Source organism: Alexandromys fortis, unplaced genomic scaffold (assembly GCF_014885135.2).
Source record: "Alexandromys fortis isolate MF-2015 unplaced genomic scaffold, M_Fortis_MF-2015_v1.1 scaffold_8_9099976_23576923, whole genome shotgun sequence".
Classification (NCBI taxonomy): domain Eukaryota; kingdom Metazoa; phylum Chordata; class Mammalia; order Rodentia; family Cricetidae; genus Alexandromys; species Alexandromys fortis.
The window spans coordinates 3,839,905-3,859,510 of record NW_026067899.1 but is presented as its reverse complement, the minus strand read 5'-3'; the positions used below and the strand labels follow the sequence as shown (position 1 = coordinate 3,859,510).

Below are 19,606 nucleotides of genomic sequence, written 5' to 3'. Positions count from 1 at the left end.
ACACTGGGAGGGTGCGTGAGAGCCACCTGAGGACCTGCAGCTAGTCCATTACAGAGCTAGCTAACGACTGACTATCTCTACTGGGGGCCCTAGAAGTTGCTACTTTATTTATTTTTAAAGATTTATTTATTATGTATACAACATTCTTTCTCCATGTATGCCCCGCACGCCAGAAGAGGGTGCCAGATCTAATTACAGATGGTTGTGAGCCATACATGTGGTTGCTGGGAATTGAACTCAGGACCTCTGGAAGAGCAGCCAGTGTTCTTAGCCACTGAGCCATCTCTCCAGCCCTGAAGCTGCTACTTTATAAATACCAGTTCATACCTAAGAACATGAAAGTTGCGAATTGTTTTGTGCAATCCAAATCCTCATTTCTCAGAAGTGGAACTGCTTGTCTGGACATTTCCATTAGCCGTTTCAGCGGTTGTGGTTCGGGGAGTTCAACGTTGCCTTGATTTCCCAAAGACAGACTTAGCAATCAGAAAGCAGATGTCATGGAGGGGACTGCTTATGAGGGGCAGATCCTTGGAGATCAAAATGAAAGGAAACCATATGTCTGCCTGTCTTTAGTGAGAAGCTAACATGGGGATGGATCTCAGGCTTAGTTTTGTAACAGGGTCAGATACATGATGCTCTATGTTTCTCGCTTGTATTACCGAATTGAATCCTCCCAACCTCTCATTTAAGAGGGAGCAGCCATCCCCATCAGAGATGCAAAGCCCATGAAAGTGAAGTCACTTCTCCTGCAACAGAAATGAGACTTCCGATCCATGGCGCCTCATTCCAAAACTCTGCTCCTAGCTGAATAATGGCGGTCTGGTTCCCTATCATAGAAATAGGTTTGAAATTTGTATGGGTCAACAAGTCTCTACTACACTGGGAAGGAAGGAGAAAGCCATAGGATGTGCCACTAGATTGCAGGTGGAGTTCTCGGACCTACTTTGTAAACTGTCAAATTCAGTCATTTGGCCTTAATGTGAGGGATGTGGACAGATCACTTAATGTCTGGAAATTCAGTTAGAATACAATTTCTTCAAGCATAAAACTGGAGGTATATTGAGAGAACATTCAATGTCCTTTAATAGTTTCAAAAGAAAAAAAAAAAAAACCTCCAAAAACCTAGGTTTTGTCTTCTGCGGTAACTATCATTTATAGGGAGCTGAAACTGAGGAACACTGGGTCCCATGTGATTGATGGGATTCCAAGAGCTCTCTTGTAAATATGCCGATGACTGTGTGACTCTGATATTTGACTTTAGCTCCTCAACAAACTGAAAAAATCCACTGAGAAGTTGGAAAAGGAAGATGAAAGTTACTACCAAAAAAACCTGGCCGGCTATTCTACTAGACTGAAATGGGAGAGCACGCTGGAGGCCTGCTACAAGGTATGTCCGGCGTTCATGGTTTTCCTCTCCCCACGCCGTTTGTGTAACCGTGGGAGTGAAGATTGACTCTGTTTTCATGAGATCTGCCTTCTTTCTTAGCTCTGATTGGCTCTGCATTCTCGAGATCTGCTTTCTCTCCTAGCTCTGACGCTCACTTGTAGTATGGCGTTAGACAGTCCGCCTTCCCTCTCCTCTTCCATCTCTCCACGAGCACAATCATCAGTGAGAGTTCATGCGCACCATTAGCCAGAGTGTCTGCTCCTAATTCTCAGTGGAGTCTAAGCCAACATCAAAGAAGTTCTATCCAAGTAGAATGTAAATTAAGACTTAGGTGTTAGAGATTCAGAAAGGAATTTCAGCAGGCTCGGTGTTCACGTATGGAGTTTTCTGCTTTGGGCATTTGTTAGACAAGTAATATATAACAACAAATAAGATACTAACTCAGAACCTTAAAAGTGATTGTTGGTAACACAGAGATACACAGAGGAGGAATTCTGAATTCTGTAGGATGGAGCGGTTACTCTGTGATTAAGAGCACTGGCTGCTCTTGCAGAGGCTCCTGGTTCAATTCTCAGCACCTGCATGTCAGTGCACAGTCATCTGTGATTCCAGGCCCAGTGGATCTGACACCGTCTTCTGGTTTCTGAAGTCACTGCATGTGTGTGGTTCACATACATACATGCTGACACCATACCCACACACATAGGTTTTTTTTTTTAAGAAAATCTTTTTGTAAAAGAATGAATTGCGTCAAATTGACAAAGATAGGCAAAGATGTGAACACACGAATTGCAAAGGGAAAAACTCAAAATCACAGCTAAGCACATGAAGAGATAGTCATGTGTCAAAATTAGGGAGTGAGAATATCTAGTATTAGCAAGGATGTTAGAAAATAAAAACTCTTGAAGCTTTGTAATGAGATATTTAACAGTATCTGAGAAAACAGAAAAGTGGTTTTGCCCATAATATAGAAGTTCCCTTGTAGGGGTCCATCCTGAAGAAAGGTTTAACCTGTCCTTCAATACTAGGTACAAGAATGTTTATTGCAAGATAGTTCATAATTAGACGGTGAGAAAACATTGCACTCGGTCTTCATGCCTGTCCATAGAAATCTCTTAAAATGTGCTCTAATTTATAAAGTAGGCCAATTTCCAGCTATAAATAAACCAAGCCTATATTTAAATAGGAATTAGCCTCCAAACAATGATATTACGGAAAAACAAATCTTTTATACATCCACGTAGGAAGGTTTCAATTCACACCTGATGCATATGGAGTTGATACGTCTGTAAACAGAGAGTGTCCAGACCTGGGCTGAACCAGGGAGATGGAACCCCTGGTGGGAATACCGCAGGGCTACATTATACAGCCATTCCGCGTGTGAGTGACTTCTGAGAAACCAATATAACCACTTCCAGTCCTAAAATCTACTTCAGATATAGAAGTGCAGCTTTGCTGGACTCTGCAAGTCAACACAAACATTACCATTGTCCCAGCTAGGTTCCTGTTGCCATAATAAAACAGGATGGCCAAAAGCAACTTGAGGAGGAAAGAGTTTATTTGGCTTACAGATTATAATTCATCATTGGAGGACACCCACAGAAACCTGGAGGCAGTAACTCAGGCAGGGACCATGGAGGAACTCTGCTTATGGTTTTTCTCTCTAGGGCTTGCTTCATTATACAGACCAGAACTATGTCCGCCAGGGTGAAACCACCTACAGTGGGCTGGGTCTTCCCACTTTTATCATTAATCAAGAAAATGCCCCCAAAGGTTTGCCTCTAGACCAATTGGATGGGCTCATTTTCTCAATTAAGATTCCTTCTTCCGAGATGACCCTAGCTTATAGCAAGTTGACAAAACCAAACCAAATCAAAAAGTAGCCAGCATAATCATATGAAACAATTGTCAACTCTGGTTGGTAAGAATTTGAATATTTTTGTTTCACTTTTGTCTATGTGTTCTAAGTTTTAAAAAATGTTTAAAACAGATACGATAATAGTCTTTAGAATGTATAGTGTGTGTGTGTGTGTGTGTGTGTGAGAGAGAGAGAGAGAGAGAGAGAGAGAGAGAGAGAGAGAGAGAGAGAGACTTTAAAATAGTGTCTCAAAGCACAGAGTGCCTGTTAAAATTAGCCTCTGGATGGTACGAGGAAGAGTCCAGGTAACTTCTAGGCATACTGTAGCTTGAAGTCCCTGCTATGGAAAGAGTAAGATACATCTTCTGTTTGAAAGCAGATCAAATGAAAACATAACCCCTCCAAGATCCCCTGTGAGTTCCCTGAGGCCAGAGCAGCAGAAACTGAAGAGAATAATTGAAGAACGCGAATTATACGAGCCCAGACAGGCTCTCAATCTGCCATCCCTTGGTAACCCTCTGACCATGCTTCCTTCCCCCGTGCTGTCAAACAGCTGGAGGCCCTCCAGAATGCCTTGTCTCTCCACCAACCATTTCTGTACAGAAAGAACAAGACGCCAGGAAGCAATAACTCATTAAATGAGATATGGATTTTTCCCCTTTGCACAGAGGAATTCATTTCTGCCTCTTCTCGTGAGCAAACACAAATCATTTTAATGATTTCCCTGAAATGTAATTAAAGCTGTTAAACATCCCCATCTCTACAAAAGGACACCAGTTATTCTAACCTCAGATTGATGCTTTGGTTCTGCGCTTATCGATGTAAAGAAAGAGCGACTCCCCAGAGTGCCGTGTGTTCGAAGCCTGACTTTTATTCCCCACCCCGCATCCTTTGCCTGCATTGCTAGACCGCAACAACCAATTCCTAGGTTTTTAAAAGTAGGATAAGGACCTTTTGTATTCCTTTTAAAGGTGATCCAAATCGATGAACTGCATTTGTCTTGCATGTTTGTTAGGAGAAATTTTAAATCTACCAATCTGTTTGATAGGCTATTCCTCTGTGTCTTTAATTCTTTATCGGGAAGGCAGAAGGACAATTGGTCACATTCAATTTGCTGATGCCTGTGATTTTAGGGGAAGTCTCAGGAGAGACTGGCAATTGCAGAGGCACTGGGCTCTCTCGACTAACAAAAAACGGTGTAGCTGTCTAATCAGGTGGCTATGAGGGCGCAACCGCAACCGCCGGCTTCCCATCAAAATGTCGGGGATGGGGGAAGGATCTGTATTCCTGTTGGTACAGAGGTGTTTTGTTGCGGTTGACTGTTTGGCTGCTTCCATTTGAAGACACATTAAAATGATCTTATACCAATAAACAAATCATAGCATACAATACACTGGATTATCACTCCCCCTTAAAGACACAGCTACAACATGGGTGGACTTTAAAGATACATTTGATGATTCTTCCTGCTTGAGACCTACAATGGTCAAGTTCAGAGAGGGAGAAAGTAGAACGCTACTGTCCGGGGCCGGGAGGAGCAGGGACAGACAGTCATTACTTCACGTGTATGGAGTTTCCTTTTTTACAAGATGAAAAGTGGCGGGGAGATGGTGCTGATGAGAGCTGCAGAGCAAAGCAGATGTTCTTCAGAGTAGCGAGCTGTACCTTTCAAATGAGGCTGCTTATATTATGTAAACCTTATCTCAGCTAAAAAGGTAAATTCAAACTGCAAGCGTTGGTGGCTATGTCCAACAGATAAATAATAGCACAAGGATGTAAGAGGAACACCAACTGATCAAGCCAGGGGCAACCTTTGACTTTGTGCTGCCCTGCCTGCTTACCAAAAGCCTTGATACCCAGTCATCCTTCTTCCTTGGGGCAACGGTACCCACTGATTTTCCCAGAGCCTTGACCTTATTGAAACCACCTGTGGAGAATTTTGACCCAGACACCTGCCATCTCTCTCAAAGCTCACAGTTTTGAAGCCTGCACTGTTCCAACATGGCCTATACATCTCCTCTGATCACTTTAGCTAGCCTCGGTTGCTGAACTTCTCCATCCATCCTGAAAGCCACAAACCAGCAAGTGAGAGCCAAGGGTCCAGTAACTTACTTGCTCTAGAATGTTAATAGCCAGCGAAGCTATCCACATAACCTTAACAAGGCTAACAAGCTTGCGCTCCTCGCTTCCTTATTCACCCTTGTTAGCTAAAAGTCATAAAAACGCAGCTGTGGAATTTTTGTTACCCCCCCCCCCCGCATGAAACAAGGAGGCCGTGTTCTTTCCTTTAGTCGATAGACTCTGATCCCCAAGGTCTAGTAAAGGTTAGCATTGAGAACTCATTGTAATTAGAGATTCCACTCTTATCATATGGTTTCTTGAAGATTAGAGAATGGGGACTGGAGAGATGATTCGGTGGTTAATCACAGTGTGTCCTCAAGCACACATGTGACATACACACATATGTACAGACAAAACACTCATATGTCGAGTCCCGTGTTGGGGTGACATCTGTTGGGGGGGGTCCAGCCTCAATGGTTTGTACGTTCTAGGGTAGGGGATGTGTGGATTAGAAATGTTAGGCAGGAAAGAACAGAGACACAAAAGAAATTGACAGAGACACAGAATCGAGTTGGGAGGGCGACCCGGTGAATTCTGAATCCGCCAGCGTGTATTTTCCATACACTTTAAATACCCTAATCCAAAAACGGGGGAGGGGGGAGAACGCAAGACTTCTTTACCATGATACAAACAAGGAGCAAACAAAGTAACTACTTCTTCAATATCCAAACATCAAATTACTATAGCCTGAGTCAAATAGGATACACCTTTTGTTTGAAAGCAGATCAAATGGAAAGGCAACCCCTGCAGCATCCCCTGTGAGTTCCCTGAGGCCAGCGCAGCAGAAACTGAAGAGAATGAATGAACATTGCTTCTTGTGTGCCTTGCTTGTATTGTTAACAATTTTGGAAGTATTTGGTGTCTAGAAGCATGTCTAGGAGACAGAGATGGGTCTTCCTGGGAGTCAGTCTCTTCTAAAACATCAAAGGTGCATCTTAATGCTCTCATTTCTCTTTTTCTCCTTTCTCGCAGACAGCAGGTAACTTGTAGCATCTGCCCCCATGCTGTGTGCAGGCAGAGGAACACAGGGAAGTTTAGGCATTAAATCCATCTTCAATGGCGGTATTAGGACAGACAGCAAGTCAGATCCCTGCCCTGGGATTCTCCTTGCGCTGCAGTTTGGATGTACCGTAGTGAAAGACAAATTAGGACAGTTTGCTCAGGGTATCTCACGATGTGGGAGGGGTGACCAGCTCTGTGGAGCAAATGCTTGGTCTTTCCTCATTTTCTTTTTTTTTCTCTCCAGAGCATGCTGGAGCTAGAGAAGGAAAGGATTCAACTTTTATGTAATAATCTAAACCAGTACAGCCAACACATCTCTCTTTTTGGACAAACGCTGACCACGGTGAGTAGCAGAGATGGATCCATTCCTGGTGCGTATGATGGAGGGGGAAAGGGTGGAGGGAAATGGTTCCTCACCCTCCCTACTCTCCTCTGCTCGGTGTTACAGTGCCACACACAGATCCACTGCGCCATCAGCAAGGTTGATGTTGAGAAAGATATCCAGGCTCTAATGGAAGAAACTGCAATCCTGTCTACAGAGAACAAATCTGAGTTCCTACTGACTGACTACTTTGTAAGTACGGAGCGACAGGAAGTGACCTTCACAGGTCACCTTGACCATGCATTGAGAAGTCAAGTGAAAACAATGCTAAAGCAAATGTCTTCTTCCTCACCCCCAAACCTAGTCTCCTGTAGCCCACAGCTGACCTTTGAACTCTTGATCGCCCTGTTTCATCCTCCCAAGGACTGGGATTACAAGCATGTGTCTTCATGCCTGGATGGAACTCTCTCCTTTTGTAAATAAAATGTTATTTTTCCATAGAGTTATAAATAATCATAAAAAATAATCCGTGGGTTACAACTGCAGCAATACTCCATTGAAAGGCTGGCTGAGTTTGAGAATCTTGTTGGGTATTTGTCTTGGTCAGTCTTGCATGCTGCCAGAACAGAATACAACAGACTTGGTAACTAACAGAGATCAGAAATTTAGGTGGATTATGGTTCTGGAGGCTGGGACATCCTGGGTGGCTGAGTCTGTTGAGGATCTTCTTTGATGCATCATAACAGGACAGAAAAATGAATCATATGGGTGAGAGAGCAAGGATTGAACTTGCTTCCAGAACAAACTCATTCCCATGACAATGACATTAGTCCGTTAACAAGAAGAGTCCTCATGTCTCATTGCTCAAAGTCAATCTTCTCAATACTTCAGCTTGAGGGACTCCTTCCTTCCTTCCTTCCTTCCTTCCTTCCTTCCTTTTTTTCTCTTTTTTCTTTTTCTGTTTTCTTTTTATCTTTTTTATTCTTCTCTCATGCAATACATCCCAACTGCAGCATATATATATATACATATATAGTTACACACATACATACATATACACATATAAACATGTATAGATGCCATCATACTTTGCTCTTATTTGTCCTTTACCCCATGGCCTTACCTTCTTCCTCCTTATCATGCTTGTTATTCTCCTTCCTCCTCCAAAGCAGACTTCCCTTCTGCTTTCAGGCTACATGTGTTCCACTGCTCTCTTTATTCTCCCACCTTGACCTCCCCTCTCATAGTTCCCTTTCAATCTCTACTTTCTGAATCTGTATGCGCACATGCGTGCGCTCTCATAGCTCCCTTTCAATCTCTACTTTCTGAATCTGTATGTGCACATGCGTACACGTGTGTGTGTGTGTGTGTGCACGCACACACACACATTTAATGTTTTTGTTTTGTTTTGTTTTTCCAGATAGGGTTTCTCTGTAGCTTTTGGAGTCTGTCCTGGAACTCACTCGGTAGACCAGGATGTCCTTGAACTCACAGAGATCCACCACCTGTCTCTGCCTCCCGAGTGCTGGGATTAAAAGCGTGTGCCATCACCGCCCAGCACACATATTTAATTTTTGCAATGTGAATTTCCCATCTCTCACCTGGCAACACATAGCAGCCTGCTTCCCTCTGGATGAGTGGCTTAAGATACCCCAAGCCATAACACTCATAGAGGAAGCACAGTTCTGTGTAACTGGTCCCAGCAGAGACTTCTTGTCATGGTCTGTTGAAATAGGTGCTGCGGGGCTGCTTCCCCAACACCCCTGCCTCTTGGCTATCTCATGCCCGAAATAACAACACACAAACTGTATTCATTTAAGAACTGCTTGGCCCATGAACTCTAGCCCTTACAGGCTAATTCTCGCACCTGGACTAGCCCATTTCTAATAATGCATGTAAGCACCCCAAGGTGCGCTTACCGGGAAGATTCTAGCCTCCGTCCATGGTGTCTCTGCTCCAGAGAGCAGAGTTGTCGGGTTTGTCTCGGAGCAGAGCAGAGTCTGACCTCACTTCCTCTTCCGCCCAGAATTCTATTCTGTTTACTCCTCCTATCTATGTTCTAGCTATGAGGCCAAGCAGTTGGTTTATTACTTAACCAATGAAATCAACAGATTGATATATGACACTCCCACATCAATGTTCTGTGTGTCAGAAGTCAGAAAGCGCAACCCTTACTCAAAGGAGAAGAGATGTAAGTCCCGAGTATGGGGAAAATTGGCACTTTTTAAAGATTCCTACCCTTGAAAAATTAGGACCCAACTGCCTGAGACCTCTTCTTAGGCCATTTGGGGGTTTCTGCTACAGGATGGTGTTTATTGCTGAAAACGGCCCAGTTTCTCTCAGCAGACCAAGTCGTCTTGCTTCTGTTACTCGCCCTCAGTCTTTTGGATGTTTGCATTACAGGTGTGAGCTATGCACTCAGCCTCTCAGAGTAAATTCTTTGACCTCCAGAAGCTAGCTGATCTAAACCAAACAACAAAAAAAGAGCAAAACCAAACCCCCCCCCCAAGCTTCTCCTGGCCTTCATGCTTGGAACTCCAGGCCCCAGGATCCTAAATTTTTCTTTTCTTTTTTGGCTGCTGAGGAGTGAATAAGCCCAGGGCCCTCCCCCATACATGGCAGTCAAGTGTACGACCCTGAGCTGTACACACCTTATACCTAAGAGTTGATGACTTCTGCTCTTTCCTGTGCTATCTGCTGGGACTTATCCAGGTTCCAAGCTCGCTCCCTGCTCTTACCCGGCTCTGATCTGCTGAGCCAATCTACTCATTCCCTCCAGCTGGATTCCATATACAGCCGACCCAGAGCCAAGAACCAGTACCCCTGCTCAGAGTGCAGGGACGGAAGGAGAAGGGAGAGGAAAAGAGTTCTGACTCCTGACAAGACTAACCTGTCCCCCACGCCCAACAGTCACCCAAACAGCTGGCTGTTTCTTTATTGAGCCTTTTCTTTCCTACCTCGGCAAAGGTGAAGGGTGCTGCTAGCAGCCATGTCTGCTCAGCACAGAAAGGGAGGCGGTGGGAATGAAAGGGTAGGGCGCTCTTCCCTGCCAGCCTCAGTTAAGCAGGTATTTCTAGACACCCCTGTATTTTCTCCCAAAATACATGCCTCCATCACCTAACTTATCAATAACGTAAAAGTATTCTGGGGGATTCGAGGGTTCCGTTGCAGCATCAGGAGTTAGGACGGTTCATCTCTAATGGGCATGCTCAGGGGAATTTATGTTTTTTGAGAAACTTGGGTCCCCTAGAATTTAACCATGGTGGCTAAATCTGTCTCAGATGACTGACGAGGATTGCCACACTATTCTTAAAGCTAAGCCTTCTAGCGCGTGACCTCACGGTCATCGGCAATATGAACTGGCTTTTATCCAGTGCCGTGACATTTACTCAGACAGGAGCAAATGAGACCAGAGAGTAATCTGAGCTCCTACCGTGGAAGGCCAGTGACCAGTGTGGAGCTACTTGTCAGTTCTATAAAATCCCTGCCCGATGGAGTGCAGCTTGACATGCCTCTCTTGGTATTGCCCTTCTCCCGGTCAGTGTTTGGGGAAGAAGGACAGAATGTGGAGATATCCCATGTCCCCAAGTTGGTTTGTTCAAAGCAGAAAGGAAGGTGAAAATGAAAGGTGTCTTTTCTTTCCTCCAACATTGCGCGAACCCTCAGATGGGCAAATGGACAGCAAAACTCACCTGCTGTTTGCTTACCAGCTGTAGCTACAAGGTCCCCACGGGGCTGGCAAGATAGCAGGCAGAGCGAAGGCACCGCTGCCCTGCCCGAAGCTCATTCCAAAGAGCCACATGGTGGAAGGACTGAACCAGCTCCCACAAGCTGTCCTATGACCTCTGCAAACATTTGTAAATAAATAAACATAATAACGTTTTAAAACGCCACTGTCACCTTTGTCAATAAAATAAGGCTATGCTGGGACATTTGGCTAGGGTTGTATTGAAGTGCTAGGAGGCGGCATTCCTGGTAATGCATGTTTAAATGCAAGGTGTCCCCAGAAGGTCCAGTGCAGGAGCTACACTGTGATGGTATTTCTCCAACGAGATCTTAGGACTAGAATGAGGTGTCCTTAGGGCTTAGTCAAGTCTCACCTAACGGTACGACAGCAGTTGAGACCTCTACTCCAGGCAGCTCCAAGAAGCAGTGGTGGAGAATCTGGGGTCGGAGTATTATTTTTGTGTTTAGGGGCTGAATACCTGCCGGCTTCAGCCTGAATTTTCTTTCATATCTCGGTGTCACAGGTACGATGAGGGAAACACAGCCAAGCTCACAGAGTAAGAGGTGGATGTAATAAAGACACAGGGAAACCTCCTTTGTATGATACAGAGAGAAAATCTTTTTAGCAACCTCATATTTTTATGGGGATGATGCTCTCATTCCACATCCTGCGTGACCCCCGCTTCGTGGAGGTTTCTCTAAAGCCAGGTTCTCCCCCCTCCCCGAGCAGATCCCTCCTTCCTCTGTGGGTTGCTGTCCACTCGTGTTCAGCCACCTCCTGACCCACCAGCTTGATTGTTTTCTTTTCACCCAGCCCGGAAGTAATCCACATGAGAACTTATACACTGCCAGGTCTTGTGACTCATGCCTGTAATACCAGCACTTGAGAGGCTGAGGCAGGAGGATTGCCGTACGTTCAAGCCCAACAGACTGAACCAAATAGTGAGATCCTGTCTCAAGATGAAACAAAGCAAAATGAAACCACATAAACGTGGCGGCTTCTGCACTAACCTCAAGTCTAACTGATACAGGCCCCGTTTTCTTCTACCGTTCTTGCTCTTTCCTTTCTTTGCACTGTTTCTCCTGCAGAATGCCTTTGGTCCTCCTTCCACCTCACCAGTCTACAGCCTTGGTGCGTGCACACGTGTGGCCTTGAGTGGCTACTTCTCCTAACGTTGTGCTTGGGGAACTAACCAGGTAGCACGCACCATCTGGGGCTGAGCATGCGTCCTAGCTCTAGAATGCCTGATAGCTAGCCAGCGCAATATCCAGCGAACGCTTGCTCCGCTCCTGACGCAGTCCTAACCTGAGGCATGCAGAGTCCCTTGGTGGATGATTAAAAGACTTGAGTTTGAATCAATATCAATTATGTCATGAAGCATGAGGTATCCGGCAAATAATTTATTTATCCAGAAGCTGAAGTCACCATAGAAAATCTCTTCCCCCAAGAATTCTTTGCTTTATTAAATAGAATGCTCGGCTGTGTACTGATGAATTGTGAACAGGATGTGACCTTATTAATCAGGACTAAGACGTGGAACAATGTGCGTGAACCAAATATTACCTTCATTTTTCAATCTCGCCCTCTCTGGTGAGACTGAAAAACCATCAAATATGATGAATAAGAATAAAACCAGCAAATATGGTGTAAGAGTAAAAACCATCATATAATAATGAGAGTCTCAGAAAAACTCTAAGTAGTGACTCTCATTTGTTTCCCTTAAGTTAATAAATGTCATTCTTTCCCCTTCCAAAGGAAGAAGATCCAAAGAATACAATGGACAAAGAGAGACGGAAGTCATTGATAAAATCAAAATTGCTGAGACTGCAAAAAGACATCGAAAAGGCCTCAAGGGACAAAGAAGGTGTGTGATTCTCCTGCCCCAGAACCGTGGCTGGCCTGGAACTCACTCATGGGGCAGACCAGGCTGGCCTCACACTTTTCTCCTGTCTCTGCCCCTCGTGCTCTGACACACTCGCTGGTATCATGCCTGGCGTGTGACAGTGGCGTTCCATGCAGGATAAAGAACAGTATTACGTCACACTCGGGAGCTTTACTCAGAGCTAGGGTTCGTCTGCTTTTGTGGAGCAGGGCGGGGATCTTTAAAAAGAACTGCGTATTAAATCTAAGTTGTGTTGAATCAAAGGAAAAAAATTTCAAGTCGGGTGTGGGGCTGGTGGGATGGCCCAGTGGGTAAGAGCACTTGCCTTAAAAACATGGCAGTGTGAGGGGATCCCTAGAACCCACGTGAAGGTGAAAGGGGAGAGCTCCACCAAGGTGCCCTCTGATCTCCACTATGCTCTATGGCACGTATGTTCACATGCCTTACACATACACATGCGCACACACAAACACATGGTAAATAAAAAATTTAAAAAAAACAAAACAACTTAGTGTAGCATGATTAATAAAAACCGAGAGACAGAAATTGGGGTTAAACATGAAGGTCAGGAAAGGAAAACAGCCAGCCACTGGCTCCTATCTCTACCCCAGTCTGAAATGGCGATCCTGCCTCCTGGAATCTCAGAATGAGACTGTGTGTGAGAGCTTCCCTTCCCCCCCCCCCTCGTCTTCTATCCCTCTCTATTGCTGGGATTAAGGTGTGTATCACTATCGCCCGGCTTCTATGGCAAACTAACATGGCTACTGGGATTAAAGGTGTGTGCCACCACTGCCTGGTCTGTAAGGCTGAGCAGTGTGGCTGTTTTGCTTTTCGATCTTTAGGCAAGCTTTATTTATTAAAATACAAATGAACTATCCACAATTTAGAGTCAGTTGTGGGAGTATACCCGTAAGGACTCAGGAAGTCAAGACAGGAAGACTGTCGTGGGCTGAATCGCAGGCTGGGTAGACAGATCATGACTTGAAGGCCAGTCTGGCATAGAGTGAGACCCCAATCTCAAAACACCCAAATAAGGAAGACAAAAAAAGTATAAAAGGACACTTTGGTCAATTTATGAGAATTTTTGTAAGTAGTTCACTGCTCTGCTTTAGGAATGTATAGTTGCATTGTTTCTCAAAGTGACTGGGATGAGAGACAATTTGTGGGATTTAGACATGATTTGGGGGTTTCATTTTTGTCCTTTTACTAATGTTTGAAATGTTATAACAGTTATTCATGCCAAATCCTATACTCGGGAGTCAGAGGTGAAATGTCACATGAACTAATCCCAAGGCAGGACAGACAACAAAACATCCTCACATTCACAATCCAGTTTCTTGGCATGTATCTCAGGATTTCTTTTGACATGACTAGGAAACCCAAGATAGGGAATGCTGCAGGCCTAAAAGGAACACGGAGGAAGAACCTAGCAGGATCGTGTAAATGTGAGGATTACTGGAATCGGCCAAAGGAAACGCAAAATCTTATCCTGAAAAAATACTGTCAGATCCTTTAAGCACTGGCATGTCTCAAATTTCATCCAAGAAGAGTAGCAATAAATGAGCTGTATGTCCACTAATCATCTCCATTGAGTGAAGTCCCATGACAGCTACACAGAGAAGCCCTTCCCCCACCCCACCCACCTCCATTTAGGAAATCCCACTGGAGCATGAATAATAAAAACCCAGAGACAGACTGGAGTTCAGCCTGAAGACCAGAAAAGCAAAGCAGCCAAGCCACTAGCGAGCTCTATGAAATCTTCAGACTGAAAGGGAGCGAGTTCATCTCACCTTATATTCCTCTCTAGCGCTGGGATTAGAGACATGCACCCCCACTGCCCGGCCTCTGTTCCAGACTAGTGTGGCGGCTGGGATTAAAGGTGTGTGCCACCGCTGCTTGTTCTGTATGGCTGATTAGTGCGGCTGCTTTGCGTTCTGGTCTTCAGGCAAGCTTTATTTACTAAAATACAAATGAGGGCTGGAGAGATGGCTCAGCCGTTAAAGGCTAGGCTCCCAACCAAAAATATAAAATACAAATGAAATAGCACCACATCCCATGTGTATCACTTCTAGCCTTCAGGATCTCTTTAAAGGTGACTGTTCCCTGTTACCACCCGACTAGGACTGGGTGAAAGGTGACCACCCAGCATGGGCTTTCATTTCCAGGCCTGGAACAGAAGCTTAAAACACTCTCCGGCAACTCTTCCTTCGCTGATGCCAAGAGCCAGAAGGATACAGAGGCCTTAATGGACGAGGTAAACGTTTGCAGAGTGCATTTCCTGAAGAGAGGGTTATTTTTAGACTATTTTTCAGCCCGCTTACCCTGTTTGCGGCTCCTTCCTGCTGAATCAGAACAATTGAGTCGGAGAGCTGAGATAGCCTGCTCCTACACCGGTTGTTGGAGGGCTGTGGAAGCTTCCTATCACCTAGAAATGTTTACTTTACTTTCCGTAAAAGAGAGACACAATTGTGTCCTGAATAGAAGTCTCCAAAATAGAAGCATCCGTTAGTGGAATCCTAGGCACTTTGACCCTGTCAGGTGCCCGGAATCACCAAATGGCCGGTTTGCCATTCACAGAAGCTGATTCTTGGTATTAGCTTTGCTGGCCGTAGAAACCTGGAATGTACTGTTCTCATCTGCAAAATGGGAATGCGGATACTATACCGTAGAGCTTTTTTGAGGATGCATTGTTATCCAGAAAATGCCACCGCAGTGCTCAGAGAAGGAGCTCAAAAGCTGATCGACAGCTTGTTCAACTTTTTATTTGCCTTTTACAGTGGTGGGATAGTATATGCACATAGCCGTTTTGTTTTTTTACTTTCAGTATAATGTCCAATACATTATGAGGGACTGTCCTCTGTTATGAAATGGTCTTTGCACCGGGTGATTTTGCCCAATGTAAGCTAATGTAAGATTCTGAGCAGCCTCAGGCCTGCCGGTCTAAGTGGGGGCGTTCAGCATGTTGGGTGCATTACATCAGTTCTCAGCTAACGTTGAGCATATCGGGATGAAACCTCATCATGAAGAGGGCTGCTAAAGTTAGTAATAAGATTCTACTTTCCATTTTTTCCTTCAACTGACATCAGAATCCTCTAAAAACAAGAAAAAAGATATGGCTATAATCAGGAAGAGGGCATGGGGGGGTGGCAAGGGGGGCATGGGGGCGTGGCAAAGGAGAGCACAGGGGTGTGGCAAAGGACTCTGAGGAAGCAGGGAGGTATTTTAGAGGCAAACTTTTGGAGGACTTTGGGGGGAGTGAGAAGGGGCTGGAAAAGGGCTTGTGCTGTGGTTTGTGGTTTGCATGGTGAGACATGGGCTGCTATTAATACAAGAAGAATTCAGGAAGGGTGGACATTTTTAGTAATGTCTTAAAGGATATAAGAACCCAGAGAACTTTTTTTTTACCTGAGGAAGTAGCTATCTAATAATTCTGACCAACTTGGGAGTTTGAGTAGTGGTTTGGTGAAAACCGGCAGATGCGGCCAACTATAATTTGTGGGGTGTGTGTGTGTGTGTGTGTGGTGTGTGTGTGTGTGTGTATTTTAAGTATAGATTTCCTTTAGTGGGAAGGCTGCTGCAGAAATGACCCTAATGCTTTCTGTGAAAAGAAAGATCTCATTCTGTTTGCTTGGGAGCGGAGATCTGAAATACAGCTGCAATAACACGTGGGTATAGTTTACAGGAAGTCTTAAAACACACTGTAGGACATTTTGTGTGACAGTCAGACAAAATGTTCAATTAACTAATTCAATGCAAAGGATATCTACCAAAGCAGAGTCATAAAGGGCATGGCCCTCGTCTCTTCGGTTGTCTTTGCATTGAGTTTTGCTCTCATTGCCAGCATTAGACACGCATTAGCGTCATTTGCTCACAAACTACCCTAGCTCACACAGAAGTAAAGAGACGAGTTAACCCCTGAGCTTGGGACTCTATCAGCAAGCATGAAGCTTCAAGTGGTGGATGCCAAATCCCACAGAACTCTTCACCTGTGGGGAGAGGAACACGGTGGTATTGACAGATTTCATAGTATTTTGTAGTATCCGGGGTTCTTGGAGAGGTAAGGGTCTTGTTCTTTTGTGTTTTTCACGTGTATTCGTATGTGAGCCGAATGTGTGTGTGTGTTTCTAGACCTCTTTCCCTTTGGAAGGGATCCTGAGATTCCTTTATTCACCGGCTGTGCCCCGTTCTCTTGACATTTCCTCCCATGACCACACGATGGGATCTACAGAACAGTTTGAAACTAGACCTTTTGCAAGCGAACTCCTACAAACTGTCATCAGTGTTAGCAGACCTGGAGCAGAGGCCGAAACCCAGCCACCCCTGTAGCGCCTGCATCTTCAAGTGGAAGGAAAAGGTAACGGGGCGATCACTGGGATGGCTTAGCTGGACTGGCCAGGCGGAAGGGCTTACCAGAAAGTCAAGGCAGAAAACCCACCGTAACTTTCAAGCTGTACCTGTGCCCCAGTTCTTGCTCTGGTGACTAAAATAAACTTATTTTTATCTCTGTTGAGCACACTGGCACTAAACACGTCCTTTGGAATGAGACTCAGTGGCTCAAGTGAAGAACTCAGCATTTCTCCTCTCTCTTCAGACCTTCACTTTAGCTTTACCATGTGCTATTGTGGAACCTCCGAGTAACTTGAAATGTTGGTATTCCGACAGACCTAGACTGTCAGATCGTATGCCAAGCCTCAGGTTCAGGTTCATCTTAGCACAGTGGAAAAGTTTAACCCAGTACATAACGTGGCTACACCACACACACAGGTGTCCGTGCAGGGCCACACTCTGGAAATTGTTACGCAGACAGCTACTGCTTGTGGCTAGTTTCGTGACATTCTGAAGGGAAGTATAACCAAACACCCAGTGATGAAGAGACAATTGCTTTCTGAGGAGAGTCATGCATTCTCCTCAATCATTTTATTGGTCTCAATCATTTTATTGGGGACCCATTAAGCTTGGGTTTCCAGAAATTGCTGTGAACGTTTCTATTAGGCCCAGACATATAGGTCCAATTGGAAATGCAGACTATAACATACAGTAATCATCTCACTCTGAAACTACTTTGCCTTTGGAACAAAGAAAGTTGAAACACAGGGGGTCTTAGAAATAGTTTGATTATTTATGCATCATCCCCATTTTTTAAAAAAAAACCCACAAACATAAATCCCAAGGAACTAACATACAGAGAACAGTGTTACATGGATATTTATAGCATGGTTGTTTAAAATGACTTTCTTTTTATAAACTCTATTTGCACAGGAACACTCTCACACTTACGTAAGAATATCCCGGCCGCTTTTGACAACGAGATTAGAGAAAACTGTGAGCAAGGCACCTTCTGGCGGGCAGAACAGCCCTCGTTCTTCACCTTCAGGTAATCCAGTGCCCAAAATAATTGTGAGCTTGTCCTCTGGGTAGAGTTCATCGCTGTATTTAAATATGATTTCTAAGCTACATTCACCCATATTTACTAAAAAGAAATTACCTCTCAGCTGAGAGTGATGAACTTGTTAGCGTCTGTAGTTTCGTGTACAAATGTAGAAAGAAAGGTAGGAAGGCCTTACGAAAGAGTGCAGGCTGGGAACATCATTTTATAACATGAGAAGCTATGTATGCACACGTGCACGTACATATATACACGTGCACGTACATACACATACATACATGTGCATGCATGTATACATACACACGGTCATTGTCCCTCAGCTACATACCACAATCTCAGCTCTCCAGTTTGTTTGTTTTATTAAAAAAGAGTTTTAGTAAGACCCAAGGCATTGAGGTCGCACAATCTACTCAAAGGCCACCAGTGAAGTTTTTTGAGAAACAGTTTCCTAATCAACAAGGGCTAATGAGACACACACGCTCAACTCTTCCCTTTCTCTACCTGGATGGCAAAGCTGGCATGTTTTAAAAAGAAAAACTGCAGCTACCACACGCATTACCGAATGCTATCGACCATGTGCACACGGAAAGCAAATAATTTTACATTGCCATTGTTATTAGTATAATAACAGTAATTTTCCTCCAGAATTAATATTTCTTGCACAATCTGAGTCTTCATTATATAATATGCATAGTTCATATGCATGTTGGATATATTATAGATACTTATTGACCAAGGAAGAAATATTAGATAAAATTATAAATTTTTTTCAGAAAATTCAAATTATGCACCATACTGTTAAACAAAGAATTTCTGATTGTGTTCATTTTGCCTACTGAGTCACCATGGTAACTACAGCTTCATCCCAAACTCTAGCCTCTGGGTCCCGAGTTGGCAAAAATCTTTGCAAGGCCTTGTATACCTTCCAAGCCAGGCAAGATGATGAGCTGAATTTGGAAAAAGGTAAGACTCGTTCTCATGTATTTTAATTGTTTTTTTTCATGTTGAGATGCTTCCTTTGAATAAAATTTGTCTTTCAGGGACAGTGTTAAGTTGTTCCTGGCTGAGGTTTTCAGTCATTCTTTGCAGAATAGAGACAACGTACATGAAATTAAGGCTTGTGTAACCTTAATTACACAAGGTCATTTCATGTTTCTAAGTGTGTGTCGGGCCTGTTGGGAGCATATTGTTCAATTATTATTCACAGAACCCTGTGAGACAGACATTATTTATTCCTGTTTTATAGATGAGAAGAATGTCACAGAGAAAAGTTCCATACTTAGACTAAAATCACAAGCAGGAACAGTGAAGGATTTGAGCTCAGAACTCAGTCACATCCTTAACCACAGTGCTATACTGGGGCAGGATGCCACTCGTGGGGATTCACTGGAGACAGAACTTCACCTTTTTGTTTTTCAGATGGGAGAATTGCAGAAAAGTGAAGTAATAGCTCCCTTAGTATGACAGAAAGTTCTAGAATCTGAGTCCATTGGTGCCCAGGTTAATATTTGTTCCCCCATTTCTCAGAAAAGAACCTGTAGCCCCTCTAAAGGATCAGGTCCCTTTGTGTCAGAGTATTTCCCAGGGAAGTGTTTTCCAGTAGATTATATAAACTAACACTCCTAAGTCAGTACAAATGTCCAGCCTCTCTATGGTTGGATGTCCAAGCTAAGGCAGAGACCTAGAAATGTGCCCATGAGAAAGAATTATGCCATAAGAGAAGCTTACTATCCATGGCCATGGCTTCCAGAGCAATAGAAAATCAAGATGGAGAGTCGGGTGGCAGTGGCGCATGCCTTTAATCCAAGCACTGGGGAGGCAGAGGTAGGAGGAAGGAGGATCTCTGTGAGTTCGAGGCCACCCTGGCCTACAAGAGCTAGTTCCAGAAAGGGCTCCAAAGCTACAGAGAAACCCTGTCTCA

The 19,606-nt window shown here is 44.2% G+C and overlaps 1 protein-coding gene across 3 annotated transcripts in view; it reads left to right on the top strand.

Moving 5' to 3' along the window:
* Positions 1 to 19,606, top strand: part of Nostrin (nitric oxide synthase trafficking) — a 55,205-nt gene that overhangs the window by 29,711 nt on the left and 5,888 nt on the right. For all 3 annotated transcript variants that reach the window (XM_050122931.1, XM_050122920.1, XM_050122939.1), the window contains 8 exons: positions 1,262 to 1,387; positions 6,613 to 6,711; positions 6,817 to 6,942; positions 12,173 to 12,281; positions 14,465 to 14,553; positions 16,528 to 16,653; positions 17,559 to 17,673; positions 18,562 to 18,648. In XM_050122931.1, the coding sequence (XP_049978888.1) occupies positions 1,262 to 1,387; positions 6,613 to 6,711; positions 6,817 to 6,942; positions 12,173 to 12,281; positions 14,465 to 14,553; positions 16,528 to 16,653; positions 17,559 to 17,673; positions 18,562 to 18,648 (877 nt within the window). The remainder of the gene's footprint in view (positions 1 to 1,261; positions 1,388 to 6,612; positions 6,712 to 6,816; positions 6,943 to 12,172; positions 12,282 to 14,464; positions 14,554 to 16,527; positions 16,654 to 17,558; positions 17,674 to 18,561; positions 18,649 to 19,606) is intronic.